This window comes from Diadema antillarum, unplaced genomic scaffold (assembly GCF_040938485.1).
Source record: "Diadema antillarum isolate AM-2024a unplaced genomic scaffold, OU_Dant_1.0 seq00000912_RagTag, whole genome shotgun sequence".
In the NCBI taxonomy this organism is placed as follows: domain Eukaryota; kingdom Metazoa; phylum Echinodermata; class Echinoidea; order Diadematoida; family Diadematidae; genus Diadema; species Diadema antillarum.
Genome location: NW_027271768.1, coordinates 248618 through 274185, shown reverse-complemented (window position 1 = coordinate 274185; position 25568 = coordinate 248618). Strand labels below are relative to the sequence as shown.

Below are 25568 nucleotides of genomic sequence, written 5' to 3'. Positions count from 1 at the left end.
CCATGGCTCCTCAAGTAGTACTCGTGACTGGATGTTCGTCGGGTATCGGGCTCTGTGCAGCTCGACGTCTCGCACAAGACCCCGATCAACGCTACCTTGTCATCGCTACCGTCATTGCCATGGCAGAAAAGACCGAGTTAGTTGCCGCCGTTGGAGACGCTATTGATAAGACAATCTTCATCAAGGAGATGGACATTACCAAGGATGAAGACATCACACGAGTAGTCGATGACGTCATTAAAACTCACAGTAGCATCGATATTCTCAGTGAGTACTCTCTGGTCTCAGCAACTGTTATACTGCGTTGGTCAGCATAACAAGTTTACTCTCCTAAAAAAGGTCAACTTAAAAATTGCAGTTAAAAGATTATAGTATTTTGTCCCCAGGAAAACAAACAAAAAGTTTTTCTATTCATCAATGCTTTGGCGTTCCATTTATTGCTTTTACTGCTGTTAGGATTAGTGCGTTATGGCCGTAGAAGGCGTGTTCAGCGCAGTGGCGGGCTTCTCTCGGCATTTCCACTACAGATACTCGGCTCCATCCTGTTACCTTCACCGAACTAAAACATAGTGGAATGCGTGTCCCTATTCCCAACATACACGAGACCGTGCAGCCAAATTACCGTGTTGCGTCGCCATCTTTTTCGGTCAATTTTTCCTTATATGGAGTGCACGCTTTAGGCGCGGTCAGACTGGGCCACTGGTACGCGCGCAAGCAAGAGTACGCCGTCCAGTGGCTAGTGATTATGACGTAACAATGCACGTTTGTACATGATAATGGTCTTGCGCTTCGGAGACACAGCCCGCAATCCATATAAGGTAAAATTGACCTAACAAAATGGCGATGGTAGCAAGTTTTGGTGGCTGCGTATTTTCTGGGTGAACACGCATTCCACTATGTTTTAGTTCGGTGGTTACCTTCTGGTCATGATGATTTTGCCACAATTTCAGTCACACACACACACGCGCGCGCGCGCACACACACACTTGCTGTACAACCCAAGGGTGCGTTCGAGCGCTCTAAAGCGAACCAAAGCGAACTGAACTAAAGCGTACCGTACCGTACTGTGCCAGTTTGGGAGCGTTCGAAAGCTCTGTGGAGAAAGCGTACCTCTCGAGTTATTTTTAGAAAAGGTCACGCTTGTTGTAGCGAGAAGGTCATTCACCTTGCGCTTGACCTACTTACAGCTGCCCCGAACAAAGAGAATGATGTCTTTGCATTGTGACGTATGCGCATGATACGCGCATGCTTTGCAACGAACTTTTGGTACGCTTTGGTACGCTTTTGGAGCACATCGGGAAGTGATCCACTTTTGGCTCGGTACAGTACGGTACGGTACACTTTAGGAGCGTTCGAACGCTCCTCTAGCGCGGTACGGTACGGTACAGTTCACTTTAGGAGAGCGCTCGAACGCGCCCCAAGCCAAAACACCTCCTCACAATGCTATAAGACCAAACAGCAGTTTACCAGTCATGTGTTATCCCTATTGTTCAATGCCACTGTCAATGCCCCATATAGTTCAATAAAATAAAATTTAACTGATTTTTCCATGACCTATTAACCTATTAAGGATTGCAAACAATGATTATTTTTGTCGTACACGGCCAAATTTATGTGGATTTCTTCTTCATTATTTGTGCAGATTTAAAGCATTCAGCTAATTCAAGCTTTCTCTAGAACACATCGAACTGTGATGAGAGTCAGAGTCAAAAGTACCAATTTGATAACGAAAGAAGTGATGATATCTGTAACAAAAATTTCCAGAGATCTCGATTCGTTTGATCACGCCTGCAATTGATAATTTTCCATGATATTTACTAGACATTGCCAGTCAACCTGGTTAATTCAGCCAGCGTAAGTTTGCTGCCTTCAATCTTTCGCAGTTTTGTTCTAGTCGTTTTGACCTACCATGACAGATCAGCAAACAATCAGCTCCTATCAAATGTGAAATTCCCTCCCCTTCAGTTATTGTCTCCTGGCCGGCCATTTTTGTTACTCTGGAAAGCCCCCTGGACCGTATTCTATTGTAAACCAAGGTTTAAACCCACTCTAGACCCGCTTGTTAGCAGAATACGGGCCTATGTTATGTCCAGACGCCTGTCAAGTTTTGCCCAGTATGGAACACATTGCAAAGGGACTCTGCTCATCACTGTTAATGTCATTTTTTTTTCAAACATTCTTCAAATGTTCTTTTATTCCTTTTGAGCTTGACATTACGACAATTTCAAAATGTAATGTGCATTGCACTTTGATATGCAACAATATATTTATAATGAATTAATATGATATGTTTTAAGATATAAATATGCCACAGGGGGTACACAAGATTATTCTTATTGCCTGAACTAGAATTGTTTTGCCCGAGTCGAAGACAAAGGCAAAACATTTCTTGACATCATTGTATATTGTACACTGTCATAATTGTATATTAAATCTGTCCAATTTTCCGAATGGCTGTAACTCAACTGATGTTGATTGCACCAAGGTTGTGTGCTTTACTTAACTGTGAGTGTAGAATTGTCAATACCATCCGAAGTTACGTTTTTAGTATTTTGTTGCTGATGTTGCCCTATTTGGTAAAGTTAGTTAAATGTGACGTGGAATTCATTACTCATTGAATCAGGCTCATACCATTTTTCTCTCTCACGACAGATGATGAGCCTCTACAATTCACCGATGAAATGTGGTGATGTACCTTGATAGGGTGTATTTTGTTTTTACCGTCTGAATTCCGTTTATCAAAATGTTCGCTTTTAACCACCCAGGTTTTGTCCATCGCCAAATTCATTTGCCACGACCAAAGCCTGTTGATCAACAAGTGCATGACATATCAATGAGGTTATATTGGTTTTTTTTTTTTTAAATAAATATAAAGTAAGCAATGACGCAATGAAATCCAATTGCTCTTTACGTTGAAAGGCAGTATGTGGACGCATGGAGTGTAAGAGCAGTACATTAGTCATAATATTCATATGTCAAGTGAAGATTTTGTTGTTGTTGTTGTTGTTGTTCAAATAAAATTCTTCAGTCAACGTAGCGGGAATTGCTGTCGTGGACGTCGCAGAACGTGTATCACGCGCCAGTATCGAGCACCTTTTTAACGTGAACACTATCGGGACTATTCGACTCAATCAGGCGGTACTTCCTTATATGAAGCAGAAAAAGGAGGGAAAAATCATCAGTTTCTCAAGTATAGCGGGAAAGCAAGGTAGGGAAATACAGTTACACTCTCGTAGATACACTCAGCACCAATCTCTCAAAATAGGTGATTAACGCATTAACAAACATATTCCTTGAAATAAAAATAGATACCTACCAGTGCCTATACTACAGATCCAATATTTCATTGCTTGTCTGCCTGTTTGCAGACATTGAAATATTCGTGTGTTTTGTCTTGTTTTGTTGTTGTTTTGTTTTTTTCATTTTCGCACTAGTTCAATAAAGGTGGAATTCGCAGAAATTTCGAATGTGAAATCAATCTACAGTTACGGTGTTTCATCGATAGGTCAATTATGGAAGTGGATCTTCTTGCAAAATACCACCAAAAAAAAAATCTGTTTCATATCTTTTGAGAGTTTAAAGGTAAATTTACTATTTGCAGATGAAACAAAAACCCAGCATTAGTGCTTTAAAATAGTTTAAATGTGAGTTAGGGAAGGAAACAACCACTGTAAAAAAAAAAAAAAGATTGAATCGGTAAAATCAATGTTAGGTATTGTTGAATATACAAAATGTGAACAACAGTTATAATAAAAATGCTTTCAGATTAAACTGCCTACAGCTATTACGATTTATTGAGAAGAATACAGATATCTTGAAAATAAAGGCAGTTACAGCCTTCTTTGTTAAGGCTCACCATCGATATCTGTCTACAGCAGCTGTCTCAAGTTCACGGGGTTGTAAATGCGCCCATTTGAGGTTGGCCTTGAGATTGTCTTTATAACGTTTCTTGGGACGGCCTTGATTGCGATTGCCCTGTGACAGCTCGCTATAGAGGAGCTGACGAGGGATTCTTGACTCTTCCATGCGTATGACATGACCGGACCATCGAAGTTGAGCTTGGAGGATTTTGGCTTCAATGCTTGATGTCCTGGCTCTGTCCAAGACCTCTTGGTTTGTGATGCGATCTTGCCATTGAATATGCATAATGGACCGCTGAGAGCGCATGTGGAACTGTTCCAGCTTTTTGGTATGCCTGCGGTACAAGGTACATGTTTCGCAGCCGAAGAGCAGAGATGACAGGACAACTGCGTTGTACACCTTGAGTTTGGTTGAAGGCGAACGTTTTTGTGTTGTAGGACTTTCGTGCGTAGTCTTCCAAGTGCCAAGCTGGCCATCTGTATTCTTGCTGCTATTTCATTGTCAAGAGTACCGTCACTGGAGAGCGTACTGCCCAGGTGTTTGAAGCTTTTGACATTCTTAAGATGTGTGCCATTAACAGTGATGCTTGGCTGGCAGGGTGCATTGTTCGGTGCTGGCTGGAGGAGGACTTCTGTCTTTCTGAGACTGACTGTAAGGCCAAACATCTTCGACGCTTCAGAGAACTTGTTGACAATCAACTGTAGGTGGTTCCCTCCATGTGCCATTAGATCACAATCATCTGCGAACAGAGCTTCAAGAATGAGCCTTTCCAGCACCTTTGTCTTTGCTGCAAGGCGTCGCAGATCCAACATCGACTCATCTAATCTGTACCTGATGTAGATGCCGAGGTCAAGGTCTCTGACAGCATGGAACAGGACTTGTGCGAAGAAGAGGTTGCACAACACAGGGGCGAGCACACAACCTTGCTTTACACCAATGGAGATGGCAAATTTTTCGGATGGTTTAGAATTTTCTTAGAGCTTCCCTGTTGACACTGTCGAATGCCTTTCATAGATCTATGAAGACAGCATTGAGGTTCATGTTCTGCTCGATGCACTTTTCCTGGACCTGTCTCATAACAAAGACCATGTCGACTATACTACGATTGCGTCGAAAACCACACTGAGTCTCAGGGAGGTTTTTCTCTGCAACTGTGGAGATCAGCCTATTCAGAATGACACGGGCAAGAATTTTTTCCAGCAATGGATAAGAGGGATATGCCTCTGTAGTTTCCACAGTCTGCTCTTGAGCCTTTGTTTTTGAATAAGGCAACTATAGTGGCATCACGCAAGTCAGCTGGCATTTTTCCTTCATTCCAGATACTGGTAAGAACATCGTAGAATGCCTCAAAGGCTTGGTCGCTGAGTGCCTTGTAGATCTCCGCAGAAATACCGCCCTGGCCAGATGCCTTTCCTGGCTTCATCTGTTTGATGGCTTTCTTGACTTCGGCTATTGAGGGGGAACATCAAGTTCCTCTTTCACTGTTTGCTGTGGGACCTGATCAAGTGCGGCTTGTTCAACTGCAGACAAGTGATTCAGGAGTTGACTGAAGTGTTTCTTCCAACTCTCATTTATGCCAGCCCTGTCCCTGATCAAGGCGGTTCCACTGTCTGCTGACAGCAATGGACAGGAGCCTGATTTTACAGGGCCAAAGACTACTTTGATGGAGCTGAAGAACTCTTTAGATTGGTTCGAGTCAGCAAAACTCTGGATCTCTTCAGCTTTTTTCTCCCATCATTGATCTTGCATTTACGCAGTTTTTGTTGGGCCTTTTTCTGTAACGACTTGAATCTGTTCCTCTTAGAGATGGAGTCATTGCCGTTCTGCCATTCCATGAAAGCCTTGTTCTTTTCGGCAAGCAGCTCATCGATGGCAGCATTGTTCTCATCAAACCATTCCTTGTGATGTCGCTTCTTGAGGCCAAGCTCTAGCTTGGCAGCGTCGGTCAGCACTTCTTTCGACTTGTTCCACTTTTGCATTGGGTCTCCATTCAATGGTCCAGTGGAAGACAGCTTTTCATTGAGCCTAGATTGGAACTTCTGCAGGACGAAAGGATGCTTGAGTCTGGCTGTGTTGAAGGCAGTACGAACAAGCTTTTGTCGTCTATGGTGATGGGGAGCGATGTGCAAGTTCATGGTGGTGCGGACAAGCCTGTGATCTGTCCATCATTCAGCTTCTCGCATGACCCTGGTAACATAGACGTCCCGGAGATCTCTCTGTCGAACAATGATATAGTCCATCAGGTGCCATTGTTTTGATCTGGGATGCATCCAGGTAGTCTTGTACTTGTTTGCCAATCTGAACACTGTGTTTGTAATGACGAGGTCAACCTCAGCACACTTACTCAACAGCAGGAGGCCGTTGTTGTTCATCTTGCCAACACCATGTCTACCAAGAACCCTGTCCCATCGACCATGGTCGCTGCCTACTCGAGCGTTGAAGTCTCCTAGAAGGATGATTTTGTCAGTGGCCGGGATCGTATTGAGTACGGAACTGAGGTCGGCATAAAACTCTTCGATTGCTTCTTCTGAACTTGTTAGCGTTGGAGCATATGCACTAATGATTGTTGCATGTCGCTTATGACTGAGGGGCAGGCGTAATGTCATGAACCGTTAACTGATGCCAGTGGGTAGGTCTGAAATTTGTCTCATCAGACTGGTCTTTATAGCCAGGCCAACTCCATGGATCCTGCTTTCCTTTTTGGTTTTGCCTTTCCAGAAAGAGGTGTAGCCAGTGGTAGGTTCTGTGATTGAGCCGTCCTCTGCAATCCGAGTTTCACTGAGGGCAGCAATATCAATGTTGTAGCGTGACAACTCTTTGGCAACTAGGGCTGTTCTCCGTTGCAGCCTTGCTGCATCATCTCTGTCCATGAGGGTACGGACATTCCATGCTCCCCAAAGCAGTTTTGTTTTTCTTTCTGTTTGTTTCCTTATTTGATTTCGACCGCTGAGTTGGATGATCCTGTCAGCCGCGGTAAACTGACCAGATGCAGTAGGGCAGGCAATGTTTAGGCCACCTTTTTTAGGCCCCTCCCTTACTAGGGTGAGCAGTGCTATCCTAAAGAGGGCTGCTCAGTCGCCCTGGATGCTGCCGAACTTCTCTGCTTCCCTGGGTACATAGAAGAGCGACCACTTGTCCAGAACCGCCTACGTGTGGGATTGCGACTATAACTGCCAGTGGTCACCTCCACCTGTTGCTTCACCGCTCCTCCATCGCCGCAGAACTTTTACAGAAGTTGGGTTACGTGGGACGTAGAGAGCACAACGTAGCCTGTGCTTGAATGGGTTTTAAGTGGGAGAACTGTTGCACTGGAGCAAACCCACTCTCTCGGCCTCAGAAGTCACGTTCCAGTGGCACGAATATACCGTTACGTCTGGGGGCTTCGTTGGCTGCAGTGGATGGCCAGGTCTTCTTTCGTGCTCTGACTTGCCCTTCGCACTCCACAGTGCTTTTGCTGAGTCGCCTTCACAGCCGTTGAAACACAACATTTCTTCCGCCTGGTCCGCCCAAACAGGCTTGGTTAATTGGTTCAGGTGAGCAAAGTCCCTAGGTGGATGGCCTGCCAAGGCTAACGAGTTCCACCTGCCCGGGTTTTGAAGTCAGAGGTTACCTTCTCCTGAGGTAGATTTTCAACCAAGGTGTTCAGGATTGAGGGTTCCACCAGCCCAGAGTGGCATGCTTTTTATTGGGGTTGTCTCCCCTAGATCCGCCATGTTCAGCCGTGGTAGGGGCGCCTCGTACAGGCACATGGTCGGTCTTCACCATGAGGGAAGCTGGTGTTTTTGGGGACTAGGTCCCATGTATTGCGCTACTCATGGTGCTTGATAGGGGGAGACCAGTCTAGGACTCCCAGGGGGCAGAGGGGGCCACCTAGTAAAGGTACAACTCCTCCAGTGATCCTAACCCCCAACAGAGCTACACATATGCATTAAATGTCATATCTTGAATATTTTTGAAATGACTGTTCCCAATGGTAAACATGACCTTTAATGAGTATTACCAAATAAAAAAAAAAAAATGGCGTTTAAAGATGACTTCAGTCACCTTCCAACGTCGTTCAAAAGTATACTGTTGTAACTACTTTTGGAGGCTATGAATACGAAAAAACTTTTAACGTGAATTACCTGCAGCGAAGGTAAACTACCTTCAGCCAATGGCATTACACTGTACTGCCTCATTTAAGTAAACTTAATCATGATATGTATATAATATCATATTTATATCATCATGTATATATGTGTGATATAAAACTAAACCACTCCGTTCAATGGCACAACATTGAACTGTTTCATTAAATTGAAGGTATACCTTACCACGACTTCTACTGCGCCTCCAAATTTGCCTTGGAGGGATTTTTTGAGTCACTGCTCTCCACTGTGAAGTCATTCAACATCAGGTAAAGAGGATAGCAATGGTTTTCTCTTAAAGTAATGTTAATCCACACAAATCGTCGTAGGGTATTTTTTGCCCAAATAATTAAATACCTAAATTCATGAATATAGACGGACAGCGATACTGAATTTGTGTAAAGTTTTTGTTAAATCCAGGAACCGTCAACAAGTATTTTACAACATGAAGATGACATTTAATACTTGAATAATTTAATAATCTTGCAATACCGATATGATATGCACTTATATTCTGTATACAATCTACATATTTCTTATTTACAAATTACAGTAAATGGATAAAATGAATACACAGTTTTGAATGCACTGTGAAATAGCTCCGTTCGCTAATAGAGTCCCATTGATTGTTCTAAAGCTCTTGTGGCTTTGAACATGTAGTCTTTGTCTATGTATTTCTGGATTTATTATTGTATCAACATTTACCCTTGTATTCAGGATTCTTTAATGTTTTTTTTTCCTTTGATTCATGGTCTGTCACAGAAGCACTAAGCTTCACTAAGATGACTTTGGGCAGTATCTGTAAAGTAATCATTCAGATTTATTCGTTCATCTCTTTAGTTATTTGTTTCATTCATATTTTGTTTAGTTATCAACATATTCAATTCTGATTATTGAACCATCAATTTTTTATTTCAATTCACAGTATTTTCATCGATTGCAATGTTGTGCTGGTTTTATGTAATTATGAGTGCATATATATACATGTATATATATTTGCAATTGAATGATTGTTGGAAAAGGTATTAATTATATCTAGCTAGGTAAATGAAATGAGATGAGATGAAATGGAATGAAATGAAATTAATTTTCTCTCAGACATGGCATGGCATGGTCTCTTTCTAGGGAACGTTGTTTGACCGTTGATCAATCTTGTGCGATTTAGTGCATGTTCGCAACTGTGTTACTTGTAATATAGCAGTATGTTCAGTTTAAAACCGTATTAGATTGTTAAATTTACTTTAGGGTGTGCCTGGTCGAGCCTGCTAAGGTGGAAACGGGACTGGTGAGATGGGCTTTGTCTCAACTAGCAGCCCAGAGCAATGACGACACCATTCACGACATCGATAGACGTCAACTAAGAGGCTTTTACGACTCATTGTTGGGATCCACCGGCTTTTCCGTGGACGACGTGGTCGACGTCTTGATGACGAAATGCGTGCAGATCGACGAGCCGGTTTTCAGACACCTGGTCGTTCCCTCGTCGAACGATGAGGATACAATGAGAGAAAGCGTTGCCGATCTGACGGGAGAAAAGTCTATCGAAGTTATCCGCAAGTCAATTGGAAAAAATGAAAGAATATATGAATGAATTGATCGGGGCTGTGTAGTTTATTACGTGTAGTTTGATCAGATATCGAGCGCTGGAACGTTTTGATTTCAAAGCACCTATTACACAAAAACGGCAAAAATGATGAATGCGCCCTCTGTCGTTTGGCGACATGAATACTGAATTTTCAATATCGTATGAAGTTGACCCCAAACGTGGTCAAAAACCGATCAACAGCCGAAACAGATACGATGACTAGAGGAAGGTCGTATGATGACACTACAGAACCACACAAGAAGGCTACATGAAGATTTGAATCCTTTTATGGAGGTTTACCTGAACGATATACGAAGGAAGTTGCTGCCCGAGCTTGAAAACTCCGCCGGATGGTTTTAGATGCCCTCACTAAAGATGATTCAATGTTTATTTGATCAGAGCCACATTTGAACATTTCGTTTGTTGTCTGTCCATCTCTGCTCAATTTTGGACAATGTGGCGTCTGCATTACATCCGAAATATAATAAAGGCATACATACATCAAATATTCATTACCGGTAGTTTTTCTGCGTTGTAGTTATTATAATTAAACGCATTGCTGTAAATCTAAAAGCCAGTATGTGACGTGAAAAAGTAATTCTCGCTATCGCCAATGACGTAAAAAGTACCCGGATGTGGCTTTTTCGTCAAGATTTAGTGCACTTCGTGGGCAAGGGCACTTCCGGCGCGGGGCATATTTTGCACAGCGTTAGCGTGCGCGTACGTGTACCTTACCTATAGCGCCGCGCCGACCACGGATACTAGTACAGTATGTAGGCGGCTGTACCGCCCGCTGATCGGTCATCTCTGCATACGCTGAAAATGTGCTGGAAAATATTCACCCACCTGGATACCGTCATGGAATGCCCATCTTGTTTTTATTTGTTCTCTGTCGAAGTGTCGCGAACACAATCGGGAACGAACCGTGATCTCGAACTTATCCTGTCTCCGAAGCAATTTCTTCCAAGCAAGTACGTACTACTACTACTAGTAGTAGTAAGTCGCGCGCGCACGTACTATGCTGTGGAGTCACCCGCAAACTTCACTCACGCGGCCACGTCACGTCTCGCATGCCAGTAAGGGTCCTATTTCTGTAGAATTTTTTTTCATTTATTGTCGTGCGAACAACACATGGCAGCTTCGCAGCAACAACCAATAGTCGTATTTACAGCAATTTCTTAAGAATGGAGAAATTTTAAATATATCAAAGCTTAAATTCAAGTCGAGAAAACAGGAAGTACACGTAGAATACAGTCGGTTGTGTGTGTAAATAGCATTAGTCACGTATCACGCGCGTACGAACGGAAGTGACTATGCTACCGGACTATCCCACAATGCACCGTAAATGACGCTAAAATCAACATCCGGGTACTTTTTATGTCATTGGCGAAAGTGAGAATTATCTTATTGTTTCTTTGTTGTTTTTTGAGGATATCTCCATCCATATTTCATCTGCAGGCCCCTCTATCATCGTCGAGGCATGTGTAAGTTGGTAAAGCATACACGGAGGGCAGGGTTTGGTTTTCTCTCCATTGCGGTCAAAAGATCACTGGCAATAACGATAACCTTCAAACATTCACTCTGCACGGGTTGGTGTCACTCTGGTTCAAGGGTATAGTCCTTTTAGTGTCGCCTGAAGTGGTCGAGTTTTTCAGTTTGCAGTGAAAATGCTTCAAAGATAAGATTGTCCATTGATATTCCAATGTATAGTGACGACTCGGTTTAAAACACACACACACACACACACACACACACACACACACCTGTAAACAGAAATATTTTGCAGCTATCAATGGGAGTGTTCATAATAAACTTCATTTTCAGCCTCTGATCAACCAGTATGCAATTGTCATCCGTGAATTTATCTTCCCTCTCTGTGCCCTTATATACTCGTAATGGACTCCTTTTTTAATGGGAATTTGTAAGAGAAGTGTTCATAAAACTGAAGTTTTTTTCTTATGTTTTCATACAGGTACATGCCTGTACTTGAAATTCGGAACTCCTCCATCAAAACGGAACAAAACAAAAACAAACAAACAAACAAACACGCACACTATTTATACCGCATCATTCTTTGATGCCTTTCTTTCCTCTATAGTCTCACCTCCCTGCTGTATCTAAAAGATGTTCGTTAAAAGTCATCTAGGGGTTTAGCTCTTTGTTCCTATTTACTAGTATATCAAAGTTACTCTTGGGAATGCTCAAAGGAAAGACTCTAGAGTCTAATAATGCCACGGTTATCATAAAACTCACCAATCATTGTCTACGCGATGAATCTTCTGCAACTATCACCCCGAGTCTCTGATCAACCATTCAGCAATAAAATGTTGTCATCCGTGCGTTTACCTTCCCTCTGTGTGCCCTTTAACAGAGTTATTCAAGCGTATAACGGATGTGCCTTGCTGATACCGTTTGCCTTGACTTGGGGCGAACCACGAGGGATTGGAACCACTCGCCAGTTTTCTTGTAAAGTTGGGTAGGGGGAGCACGTTACATTGCACTGAATGTATACAGTGCGTGTGGTCTCATACCTGCCTGAGTCGTGGCCCGGGAAATGTGCAAATGTCTTGCCGGGAAATTTGCAAACATATTGCCTTGAATGGCAGGGGTTCAAAAGCACCAAAATTATGGAATTGTTACACAAATCTAGCTTGTATTATGCCATTGGTTTGTACATCTCGAAAAAAATGTAAATATATTATACATGAGGAGATCAGTGTTATGAACGATAAATTCGAATCCCTTCTCATTGAACTGATAAATCCACATGGAAAAAACATTGTGATTGGCGTAATTTACAAACCCCCTCGGTCGAATTTGAATGATTTTCTGACATATGCAGGATTTAGTACAAAATCCCATTACACTTAAAGACACGTTTTTAATGGGCGATTTTAATATTGATCTCATGAAATGTAATTCCCAAAACAACCCACAAGAATTTATAGAAACATTAATGTCTGCTTCATTTTTACAATTAATTTCCAAGCCTACCCGTGTCACCAGTCAATCGGCTACCCTCATAGACAACATTTTTTGTAACGTTCTTCCACTTCCTGAGTCTGGTATCGTCCTCTCAGACATCACTGACCATTATCCTATATTTGCCCAGGTTCCAATTAAACTGACTAAACAAAATAACTATTACAAGCGACGTAAGATTACTGCAGATAAGCTTACAAGTCTCCAAAACAGCCTCAAAGAAATCGACTGGTCCTTTGTATACAACACCACCGATGTCAACTTGTGTTATGACTACTTCATATCTACTATTACCTCCGAAATCGATAACCATATTCCGCAGCGTAACATAAAGATAGATATAAGCAAATTCCAAGACTCCCGTCGATAACCCAGTCCATATTACGATCTATGAATAGAAAGAATAATTTATTTTATAAATACAGATGCAATCCTACTGAAAAAAATAAGAAAAAATATGTTTCATACAAAAACACACTCACCACATTATTACGTACGCGGAAGAAAATTTTTTATGTAAATCAGATAAGTAAATATAAAAATGATATTAAAAACACATGGAAAATATAAGAAAATGCTATGAATACACCTAACAATTCATCCAATATTACTGAAGTTCGATGGGGCGATGCCTCCAGCAACACTCCCGCTGGCATGGCTGAAATTTTTAATGACTTCTTCTCTTCAATTGGACAAAATTTTTCTCAAAATATTCCTCTTTCTAGTAAAACTTTTACTGATTTTTTAGATACACCCAACTCCAAAACTATATTTTTAGACCCTACATATAAAGAAGAAATAGCAAGGATTGTTACCAATTTGAAAGAAGGAAAAAGTCCTGGCCACGACGGAATTGATAACCACCTGATAAAAAACATAATTCCCCAAATATTGGATCCCTTAGTACATACACATTGTATTATCAATTCATCGCTTACAACTGGACATGTGCCAAATAGCATGAAAATTGCGAAAGTAATTCCTATTTTCAAGAAAGGGGAGAAGGATGACGTCAACAATTATAGACCTATATCTTTATTATCTTCTATCTCCTAGATTCTTGAAAAAATAGTTTACATCCGGACAGTACCTTTTCTTAAAACCTGCGACATATTTTCAAATTTTCAATTTGGATTCAGGGAAAACCACAGCACAACACACGCATTACTCGCCCTCATCGACAAAGTCACACACGCTTTTGACACATTTTCACACACGATAGGTATCTTCTTGGACTTCTCCAAGGCCTTTGACACGATTAACCATGGAATACTTCTCGCCAAATTATCCCATTATGGCATACGTGGAAAGGCCTTGGAATGGTTCACGAGTTACCTATCAAACAGATCCCATTTTGTACATGTCGACGGCTTTGACTCTCAAAATAAAACAATAACATGTGGTGTCCCACAAGGGAGCTTACTAGGCCCGTTGTTATTCATTATTTATATCAATGATTTTCATAGATCCTCGGAGAAACTATCATTCATATTATTCGCGGATGACTCTAACCTTTTCTTTTCCCATCCTGACCCAAATATCTTAGCAAGAACAGTAAACGAAGAACTGAAAAAGGTCATACAATGGATATACGCAAATAAATTGTCACTTAACATTTAAAAAACAAATTTTATGCTTTTTAGTAACTCTTTAGATAGCCTCCTGGGCAATATCATTTGATACTACTCCCCTAGAAGAAGTTTCTACTTTTAAATTTCTTGGTGTTTGCGTTGATAACAAGCTTTCATGGAGGAATCATATTGATAGCATATGTAAAATTATTTCACGAAACATTGGCGTAATGAACAGATTAAAATATTATCTTCCTTCATATGCATTATTAACTCTTTACTCTAGTTTGATACTACCTTATCTAAACTACGGGATTCTTGCTTGGGGTAATACATATCAGATATTACTTGATAAACTTTTTTTATTGCAAAAGAAAGCGCTCAGAACTGTTTATAGCCTAAATACACGAGAACATACAGATCCTTTGTTTTTTGACCATAAAATACTAAAAATAAAAGATTTGTATGTGTTTCAACTTGGTCAGTTCATGTTTAATTATAACAGCAACTTTTTACCCAAAATATTTCACAACTCTTTTCATCGAAACAGTCATGTACATAATTATCCTACGCGACGATCCGACGAATTCCATCTTCCATTAATGAGAACCGCACATGCCCAAAATACATTTCTGTATACCGGACCCAGACTTTGGAATAATCTAGATAATAGCTTAAAAGATTCACCCTCATTCCTCACATTTAAATACAAATTCAGAAAACATTTATTGTCTACTTATAATTCTAGATAATCTGAATTAATTGTTTTAATATGCTTGAGGTTTCACCTGTCCTGATGTCGCAGCACTTGGCGTGTTCTGTATGCAGACCTCTCTTCTCTCTTTTTTCTTCTTTCCTCTTCCTTCCTGTCTTTTGTTCCTCGTAGACTTGTATTGTCACCGTCTTCTCTCTTCTCGGTACTGTCTCGCGTCGTATATGTGTGTGGGTAACTGAATGTCTGTACGAGTGTGTCGTCCTTCTCATATTTTCCCGGTACACCAGTTCAATGAACACCGTCTGGGCATTAGCATTGATACTCTATTCTTATTTCCTATTATTGTCGAAGCCAGCGTATCTCAAAATAGCTATATTTTTACAAATGACTTAAGTAATGTACATTCAATACAAATGCTGTAAGAGAATAATAAAACAAACTTGAATAATATATTGCTTACTCATCAATTATCTAGCGATCCACGTCCTACAAGCTTAGCTTTTTAGTGGATCGCTATTTTCCAAAATTGAAGTTATTTTCTGAAAGCTCGCGAAGTATACATGTATACGCATCGTTCCTTCTGATTATTGTACATATGTTGATGTATATAATTTATTTCGTATATTACATGAACCTTTTGTAAAAGTTTAGACAATATCATTTTATGATATGTATACTTTGTATTACGTTTTGATTTTCGTTGATTGGAAATAAACTATGATTGAACTGAACTGAACTGAACTGAAATTAGTATGTATTTTAATGCTATCAGTATGCAAATTGCTTGTGGCGGATCTAGGGATGCCTTCCTCGTTGCGGGGGGGGGGGGGCGGTGAAAGAATAGACTTGAAATGTTCCCAAAATGATTTTGTTATTTTTATACGGACACTACTTGACTAAACACACACACACACACACACACACACACACACACACACACACTTTATTTTGCCGTTTGATACCACATCAGTTTTTGTTACTATGTTTAACTGCAGTTTCTATAATTAAAAGACTGTTGCAGTGTGTCATTATCATTTTGTGGGTCAGCTCCAGTATTCCTGTTCATTAAATTTACACTTTGGAATGCTCAAAGATAAGACTACCGAACGACTGCCAATATGTAATGTCGACTAAGTTATCATAAAAGTGACCTATCATCTATAATTGATGAACCTTTCTCCAGCTATCAACGACAATGTTTACCTTATGATATGACGGTCACTATAGTATGCTTCGACACTGATCAACCAGTTAGCAATAGGATTGTTATCAGTGCATTCTCTCTTATCGTTGAGTGAACCCTTGACTCGTATAAATGTGTAGGTACTCGTTCCTATATTGGGATCGTGTAAAAGAAGTTTGATTTTGAATTAACTTTTTTTCGCACACATTTTTTTGGTAGTTTTTGCATTCAGTTTGAAATGCTTTCTGCATTCATTACAAGGCTTTAGCAGGCACTTAGCATGTTATAATTTATAAAGGCCTCCTAAGTTCCAATAACTTGCATTAAAAGATTGTGCAAAAATTAAATAAAATGTCATGTTAGCCGCTATTTTGAATTTTTTGGGGTGCTGGGGTGAACTGGGAAAGCATCACTGTCCCACTTCTCCCTGTATTTAAAGTTATACATGTATCAAAGATTTTCTAAAAACTTTCTTTAAGTTCTGTATGCTTTAAATGCAACGTTCTGTTATGGACTATAATAGATGTATCATGTTGTGAGATGACACACACACACATAGGACCTAAAACATAGTGTCTAAATTATCTTTGATATTCACTTCGCGTAGATGAGGTAAAATTATAATGATAAAAGATAGAAATAAGAGAATATGACACTCATAGTTATGGGTACATGGAGGAGTGATACTCTCCTCCCACACGAGGGATTTTTTTTTACTTCTATATTTAGGAGAAACATACTAGTATAGTGCAAACGTTTGATAAGATATTGAACTGTTTCAATCAAAGAGTAAGAAAAATATAAAGTAGTATTCAGGGAAACGGGCAATAGGGTGTGGAAGAGGAATCCCCTCCCCCCCCCCCCCCAACATGTGGGAGATATTGCATTTTCAAACTTGATATTCAGACATCTGGTGCACCCTACTGGTGAAATATTAGATTTTTGTTTCCATCAAAAAAGGAGCAAAAATATATATAACCATGGAAGTGTGCGATCATAGGGTTGCCCGCTCCCACACGAGGGAAAATTTCACTTTTTCAGACTTGAAATTCACAGATCTGTTGCACCCTTTTGGTGAAATATCCAATATTTGTTTTCTATTTTAAAACGTTAGGAAAAATATATATTCAGGAAAGTGTCGGGTAGGAGGGAGTATGGGAGGAGAACACTGCTTCCTAAACGATGGAGTCTTTAGCATTTTCCAATTTGATATTCAGAGATTTAGGGCACTCTTTAGGTGAAATATTTGATATTTGTTTTTGTCATAAAAGTAAGAAATTATATATCTATGGAAATATGCGGGGAACGTGTATGAGGTGGTTCACCCTCCAACAAAACGGGGATTTTTTTTTACGGGTTTTATGGTATGCACTGTTGATGAAATACTAGATATTTATTTCGAGTGTAAATAGAATAAAGACTAGTATACTCAAGGCAATGAGCTAGTGGAGGATGTGGGGGATGGAGACCCCTTTCGAATGGAGGGAGTTCTGTATTTTTATGATCGTCATTAAACGGCCTACTGCACCCTTGGTGTAATATTGAGAAAATTGTCCATCCTCAAAGAATATATTTAATATTATTTTAATACGTTTAGCCTTTTCATGATTGCAATTCAATGACAAAGTTCGTATATTTCAAGTTAAATATTTGGAAAATAAAGTATTGTATTATCTGAGGATGCATCCAGACCAACCTTTATCCATGTTGTGCACATTCTAGGGAAAGATTCCCCTGGACCTTCTGTGTTGTTGAATCTTGAACAGTATGTTGAATGTCATTGTCTCTGAAACAGGCTAAAAGCAGCAATGTTTTGATAAACAAATGGTGGCCATTTGGGCCAACATTTGGTTTTCGCGAAGAACTCGAGTGGTTTTTGGGTACTTACGCGCTTCATGATCTCTGAATAAGTATTTCATTAGGTTCCTTATGTCTCAAAATATATATTTAGACATTTTGACGCCATCTTGTATTACGGTACTTGCATGCTTCAACAACTCTTGGTAGGTATTTTATTGAGTTCCTCATACTTCAAAACATATATTTAGACATTTAAATTTTGTATTTGGTTTTTCTGGTTGAAAAGTTATAAGAATTTCATGAAATTTCGGCCATATTGGACGCCATCTTGGATTACGATACTTGCGTGGATTGCAAAAAAACGCTCAAGGAGGATTTATGAGGACTTTAAGTATGTTATTCTAGACATATTTCTCGACCTATCCAGAAAAAAAAAAATCAGCTTGTTTTATGGCCAGGTTAAAACTATGAAAATACTCATGGACTATTTGTCTTGAGCATACATAGACTTCACCCTCAAGATATATCGCAGTCGTACTGACCAACTGCCCCTATACAGTTTACACAAGTCGGCTAAAAACTAAAATGTCATTACAGTTTTGTCTAGAATATTCTGACCGTCTCACTGGACACAGCACACACAAGATCGCACTGCACTTTACGTCGCACCTTTAGATTTCCGACCTTCTGCAAAAGGTGAGAAGACATTAGTATGTATTAGTATGTATGTTGTCACGTGATACAGGAATGTACTGTGTTCTACAGCGCCATGAGTATCTTTTTAGGTAGAATGAGCGCTTTATATGAGGCTCTATAATTATATTTTTATTGTAATTATCAATATTATTATTATTATTATTATTATTATTATTATTATTATTATCATTATTATCATCATCATTATCATTATTATTATTATCAATGATACGTTGCTTTGTTCTTTTCGATGTATTGTGGGTCCGTGTTCTGCTTTCATCGCTATATGAAGTTCACATTGTTAACCGGAGAATGAGGAAAAGAAAAAAAAAAGAAGTCGAGCACAGCAAAATACAACATAAAGTGATAGATGTTTGGGTTCTACTGTGTGATAAATGTCAGCATTGTTTTGACGTGCATTACAGGTGTTGTTAACGTTGAGAACAGAGTTTGTATGGACACAGAAAGCAGCAATGCAAACCATGCAGGAAATTAAATAAGTATTAGAAATTTGTCGACTTTAATCGACATTCTCTAAAATTCTGAGCAGATATCATCAGAGAGGATACCGCTAGTCTTAATAGTAAACTTAAACTATGAGCGCCTATCAAAAGTGTAAAGAGAGAAGGAAGGAAAGAACAAAGAAGATGAGGAGCAAGAAAAAGAAGTAGAATGCATGAAAATAATGTTGGAAGACAAACTTAACGGTATTGTTTAACATGGAGCAGTGATTTTAAAATCTTCGAGGTATCACATTCGATGCATATGTTTAGGGTCACTTGCAGCACAAAGCATCCTACCATATAAATTTTTTTTGAATAAAGCCTATATAATCTAAGGAGATACTATCATTTGATTTATTCTCAATAACAATAACTGTAGACGGTTTAGTCGAAATAATTTTATTGTTATTATTAAAACTATAGGTTTTCCCGTTCAATTTCATACTTTCGTTAACCAAGTTCCTATTCCGAGCATTCAATTTTACGCGTTCCATGCTCGCAGCGCTGAATCAGCTATCAAATTCAAAATCCAGTCATTTGAATTCACTATCGGGGCATTCAAATTCACTATCGGAACATTCAAGTTCACTGTCAGAGCACTCAAATTCACAATTGGAGCATTTAAATTTAAGAGAGGAGCACGCATTTCAGCAATGAGCATTCAAATTCATGGCAAGCTGGCGACGAAATCTCGTCGATCATTCAAATTCGTGAATAGGCAACCATGTTCCAAATAGCTTCATTCAATTTGAAAGAAGGCCGGAATTTAGTTAGCTTAGGGCCGTTATGTGTATCTTTTTCATTTAGCTTTGAATATATCGGGATTTATGATGAATATTATTCATTTTGCTGTAGAGGACCACCTGTTTATTGACAAATATGAATTCGGGCTTCACGAAAAGGAATATACAGTGCGTATCCAAAAAAAAATGTAATCCAAATTTGGAGGGCTAATATTTCAAAATTGTCAGCTCTGGAGAGTGCAATGTTGATTGTGGGGAAAGAAAAACTTTTCTTCTTTCCAATGATACCTAATTATGTTGACAAATGTCATGCATAACGGAGCACATTAACTTTAAAAACAACAATGACAAATTACACTTTTCCAAATTTGAGTGTTATCGTGAAGGAACAATGCATGTCTCACTGAATGGATGGGATCTCTCAATGAAAGTGGTAACATCAGAAGGCCAGCCTGCATGACTGCAGGTTCACATTTAAAATCGTGCAGCACGAAAGCTTGGCTTTTGTTTCATCTGCAAATGGTAAATAATTCATTTAACCTAACCAGCTATATAGCGTGAAGTTAAATATTATGATAATTAAATGACAGGGAGTCATTCTCGTACAGGTTATACTTATTTCGTCTCAAATGCCATTATCAATAATTTTTCGACATCTCACCTTTACATGAACAAATCCGCGATAATGCTAAACTATTCGGGTAAACTTGTTTCCATGTATTATCTTCATATAAAGAACTCGGGGAACTTCGTGTGGTCACCATGGCTCCTCAAGTAGTACTTGTGACTGGATGTTCGTCTGGTATCGGGCTCTCTACGGCTCGACGTCTCGCACAAGACCCCGATCAACGCTACCTTGTCATCGCTACCGTCATTGCCATGTCAGAAAAGGCCGAGTTAGTTGCCGCCGTTGGGGACGCTATTGATAAAACAATCTTCATTAAGGAGATGGACATCACCAAGGATGAAGACATCACACGAGTAGTTGATGACGTCATTACAACGCATGGAGGCGTCGATATTCTCAGTGAGTACTTGCTGATCACAGCCGTTTCCTGCATGGCTGGTTTACTCTTCGTTGAAAAGGCCAACAAAGCTCCGTAATCGAAAAAAAAGGAAGCGAAGTGACAAAATATTAGTTTTATCTTCGTCATTGCCTTGTTCTTGTTGTTGTTCTTGTTTGTTGTTATTCAAAGAAAGAAATAAAATAGGCAACATTGAAAAAAATAATAATAGCTGATAATAATATTAAGAGCTATTAATAGCTGATAATAATATTGATAGCTATTTACATTAATAGCTATTAATAGCTGATAATAATAATACCAATAGCTATTAATTTGATTTGCTTTCATGATTTTTTTTCATTCCATTACATTGTGTTTACCGTTAAAACACCAAACATGTATTTCATCAGTTCTCTGTCATCGCTGCTGCTCAAATAGCACTGTCAGATTTTTTTTTTCAGATCTTGTAATTGCCCAATTTCTTAGCTGATTCCTTCATAGAATGATACAATCTTTACATTGCAAGGTTAGAGATTATGTCCTTATCTGAAACCAGCAATTCTGTGATGATGTCCGTCTAATTTTGAGTAGAATCAAAGCATTTAATCCAGTCCTATAAACCTGCTTAAAACAGAAAATTATGCAATGAGATTCAAAGGTGGTCAATGATGAAACATGATATATTGGCGAATTTTTCGAGGACTTGGATCTACCTCTTATGTTAAAGTATACCAACAGTTGATTATTTTCAATGATTTTCATGAAATTTGTCGTGTCAGGCTGATTCATCTATATAAATAACATTTGATGCTTCATTATCGTTCTATCTAAAATATAAATGCTATAGAATCCTAAACATTTACATGTTTTCCCTAAAACGATGCTCCCTATACAGTCCTATTAAACCTATTGCTGAAGCAGTTTCACTGCGATCCCGAGACTGTTCCACCGTGTATGAGTTGACCTACCTATCTGCCGCATTGATGTGATTCTATTGGACATTGTCGCGATGGCTTTCTTGCAAATTTGACAGTCGAATATCTGTCTCATATAATACGTTTGACATTGCGTAGTCCACATGCAGGCAACTACTGTCAGCTCAGCTTAGGCACAGGCTTAAGTGTTGGATCTTGCCCTTTTCAGCGAAGCCAGCTAGGTGTTGAATTGCACGCCTGCTGAATCAATCTCGTAGAATATTCTCCTGACGACAAAATAATGAGCCTCTCCTCTCATTGTGTCTCTTGAAATTTGATAATGTAGGGTGTTTTTTTCGATGGCCTGCCCACTGAAATGTTGTGGTTTTTTTAAACCATTAAATGTTTGCCTATATGACCAAATTCATTTTCCACTACGTAAACCTGTTAATCAACAAGAGCACTACGTTTTTTTTATCAAGGGGGCTACGTTGTTTGTTTTCTGCTTTTCACGTCTAAAGGCAGTAATATAGACGTTTGAAGTATAACCGCAGTGCATTAGCCATATCATTGTGCCAAGTGGAGATTGGAAAGTTTTGCTGTGATGATGTGGTAGCTCAGATGTATTGATCTCCTTATTCTTCAGTCAACATAGCGGGAATTGCTGTCGTGGGAATCCCGGAATGCGTGTCACGTGCAAGGATCGAGACCATCTTCAACGTGAACACAATCGGCACTATTCGACTCACTCAGGCGGTACTCCCTCACATGAAGCAGAAAAAGGCGGGAAAAATCATCAGCGTAACGAGTGTGGCGGGAAAACAAGGTACGGGAATAAAGTTTCCTGCATGAACGCCAACTGACACATTGGTGGTAACGCTTTGTTCCAAATTTCACTCCCAATGCTCAAAATCTTGTCTGGGCTACTTAGAGGCAGTTGAATGCACACAAGGCATGAAACGAGATAGTGACTTACTAAAGACGGGAAGTGTTAATTCAGAACTGTAAAATGATGGTGATTATGATGATGATGATACTACTACTATGTACAACCACATCCTATAGAAGCATATACAGATTCAGTCTCTATATGCATAATATCATTATGCTAAACGATAAAGATGATAATGATAGGAAAAATAATCAGAACGGTGATAACATAATGTATTGAGAGGAGAAACTGCCAAAAACGCTGCAAGAACTCCTTAATCATGTTAATGATTATCTTGGTGCACTGTAATGAATAGTCTGAATGCAGATAATGACTATAACATCCATAAATAAAATCATCTACCCCACCAATTTGTTCATCAAAGAGAATAAACGATAGATAAACCTATAAACAGGAATGAATAAATATATAAGAATGAATAAACGAATAGATTTACACATATACATACGTACTAAAATTCATGACATTCTTCCGTCGAGATGTTTTCATTGCAACTGATTGAAAACTTGCTGTCGGGCGCAAGCTCGGTGGTCTAGTGGAGAGGACGCCTGTCCGGCGATCAGGAGATCGTTGGTTCGAATCCTGCTCGAGTATGTACGCCCATTATTTTTTTTTTTATCATGGCTACTACTAAAACACTGATCAATTCAGTGCTTATTTATGTCGATGTAGGACATATTTGTCAATCAATTGCAATACATACATACTTAAAGTAGATCGATAAAGATTACTAAAAATAGTTGCTATGCAACCTTAGAATGTGTGAATGCGATCAGGAGAATATAGAGGAGAGAGGCGTACAAGCCGCTTGTATAACCCCTTAGCTAATATTTCTTCATTGTTTTCAGAACTTCAGACATGTCAACTCTTCATTCCACGTCATTGTCAATGATTTATTGTATACTGTCTCACTGGATTGCAGGCGTCCCTTACTATGACTTCTACAGCGCCTCCAAGTTTGCGTTGGAAGGATTTTTTGAATCACTACTCTCCACTGTCAAGTCATTCAATATCAGGTATTATGGAGTAGTAATCATTTTCTTTGACACTAATTCATCATTCCAACAATCACAGGGTAATTCATCCAATTGCCGGTTATCATTGTTTATGACATCATTGCAAACACACAATTTTAGGCAACATTTATAAGAGTCATGGTCTTTTAAATATTTGATTAAATTTATGAGCCATCAACAACGATTTGTGACAATTTGAAGAGAATATGCCTAAATTCCACTAATCTTTCCTTAGAACTTGTAATTGACATATAGTATAAGGGAAATATCATTCAAACTGTCTTCTTCAAGAGGTATATATTGCGCTCTTTGGAAAATTAGTCTTTTCACCAAGCGATGACGGCATATTAAGAAATATCAAATTTATGAAATTTTTAATAATTTTGAACATATTATCGAATAAACTTTGAACTTTACTAATGTGTACTACAATAATGGTTGTACATTTACTACTTCCACATAAAAGAGATAAATTTTGGTTTCGATGTGATTTCGGGTAAAGGGACATCGAGTCAACGCATAATTTAGAGTCAATAAAAAAATCGTGATGAAAACAAACTTTGAAACGGCCGAGCTGACCAAAAGAGAGTTTCATCCTATCAAAATGATATTTTGCATTTGTTCATCAAGATTTTGAATGCAGCGTGACATGGGTCCATCTGCTCTATTAGTCACACTAATTGATTTTAAGGCCGCTTTCGAAAGTCTAGACTTGTGTTTTTGGATATATCAGTGTGTCAGTTAGAAGTTACATATGAATCCATGATTCTTCAATGTGTTCTTCTATATTCATGGGAAGTTTAATATCTGTTTAATTAGGGCCACAACATCACAGCTAGTACAATGGAAGATGTGACGAGTCTCGCAAGGCATGGCCTCTTTGTAGCGAACGCTGTTCAAACTTTTTCCAGTCCTGTGTTATTGATGTGTGTGTTCGTGATTGCTGTCATAGCGATCTTGACAATAGGGAGCCTTACCTTTAGATTTAGATTAGACGCGGACGTTTAAGATGACGATTGCGTTGGGCGTTCTCTTCTCTCCCTGCGTTGTGTTGCAAAGTAGTTTAGATAACGGGGAGACACAACCTTTAAAAATAAAAGTGCACCCATACTATGATTGGTGCGTCAAGTATAGCTCTCTGCGCCATGAATTGAGAGGACCTAAAAATAGCCCAGAACGCGTAGTGAAAACTCAGACAACGCGAGCTATGAATTGATGTTGATAAGCAATTTTGCGCATGCGCAGGCATGCCCAGAACATGTTTTTCCCTTTGAACGTCCGCGTCGCGAAAATCTAAAGCTCCCCAATACTGTATGTTCAGTTTAAAACTGTATATCATGTACACGTGTATGTTGATTTTACTTTAGGGTGTGCCTGATCGAACCTACTAAGGTGAACACAGGAATGGTGACATCGGTTTTGTCTCAACTAGAAGCCCAGAGCAATGACGACACCATTCACGACATCGATAGACGTCAAGTGAGAGGCTTAATCAACGCAATGAAAGTGACCCCGGGCCCTTCAGTCGACGACGTACTCGACGTCTTGATGACGAAATGCGTCCAAGTCGATTACCCGGTTTTCAGACACCTGGTCGTTCTCCCTGAGGACAAGAAAGCGCTGGGCGAAGCCGTTGCTGATCTGACGGGGGAAAAGTCTGTCGCCACGATTCGGATGTTAATTGGGGCTATGTAGATAATTAATTATATCTTAATACATTAAGGCCACGAGCATTTTGATTTCAAAGCACCCTGTTGCGATTTCAAAGATTGACTGAAACAATGAATGAGTTTTTTGTCAATTTTGGAGACATCCTACAGTCCTATGTCACCAAGACACTCACACGGATCTCTAAAAGAGGTTAGATATATATAGCATGTATAGGCCATTTTTAATTTAACCACGGTCACATA

At 39.4% G+C, this 25568-nt stretch overlaps 2 protein-coding genes across 2 annotated transcripts; both read left to right on the top strand.

Moving 5' to 3' along the window:
* Positions 1-2: 2 nt before the first annotated feature.
* On the top strand, positions 3-9579 carry LOC139741250 (retinol dehydrogenase 8-like). The gene is made up of 4 exons (XM_071651848.1): positions 3-267; positions 3029-3208; positions 8164-8257; positions 9234-9579. Exons 1-4 carry the CDS (start codon positions 3-5, stop codon positions 9577-9579), a joined length of 885 nt encoding a protein of 294 aa, XP_071507949.1.
* Positions 9580-20528: 10949 nt separating this feature from the next.
* Positions 20529-25350, top strand: LOC139741249 (retinol dehydrogenase 8-like). Its single transcript, XM_071651847.1, has 4 exons — positions 20529-20793; positions 22334-22513; positions 23562-23655; positions 25023-25350. Exons 1-4 carry the CDS (start codon positions 20529-20531, stop codon positions 25348-25350), a joined length of 867 nt encoding a protein of 288 aa, XP_071507948.1.
* The last annotated feature ends 218 nt before the right edge of the window (positions 25351-25568 follow it).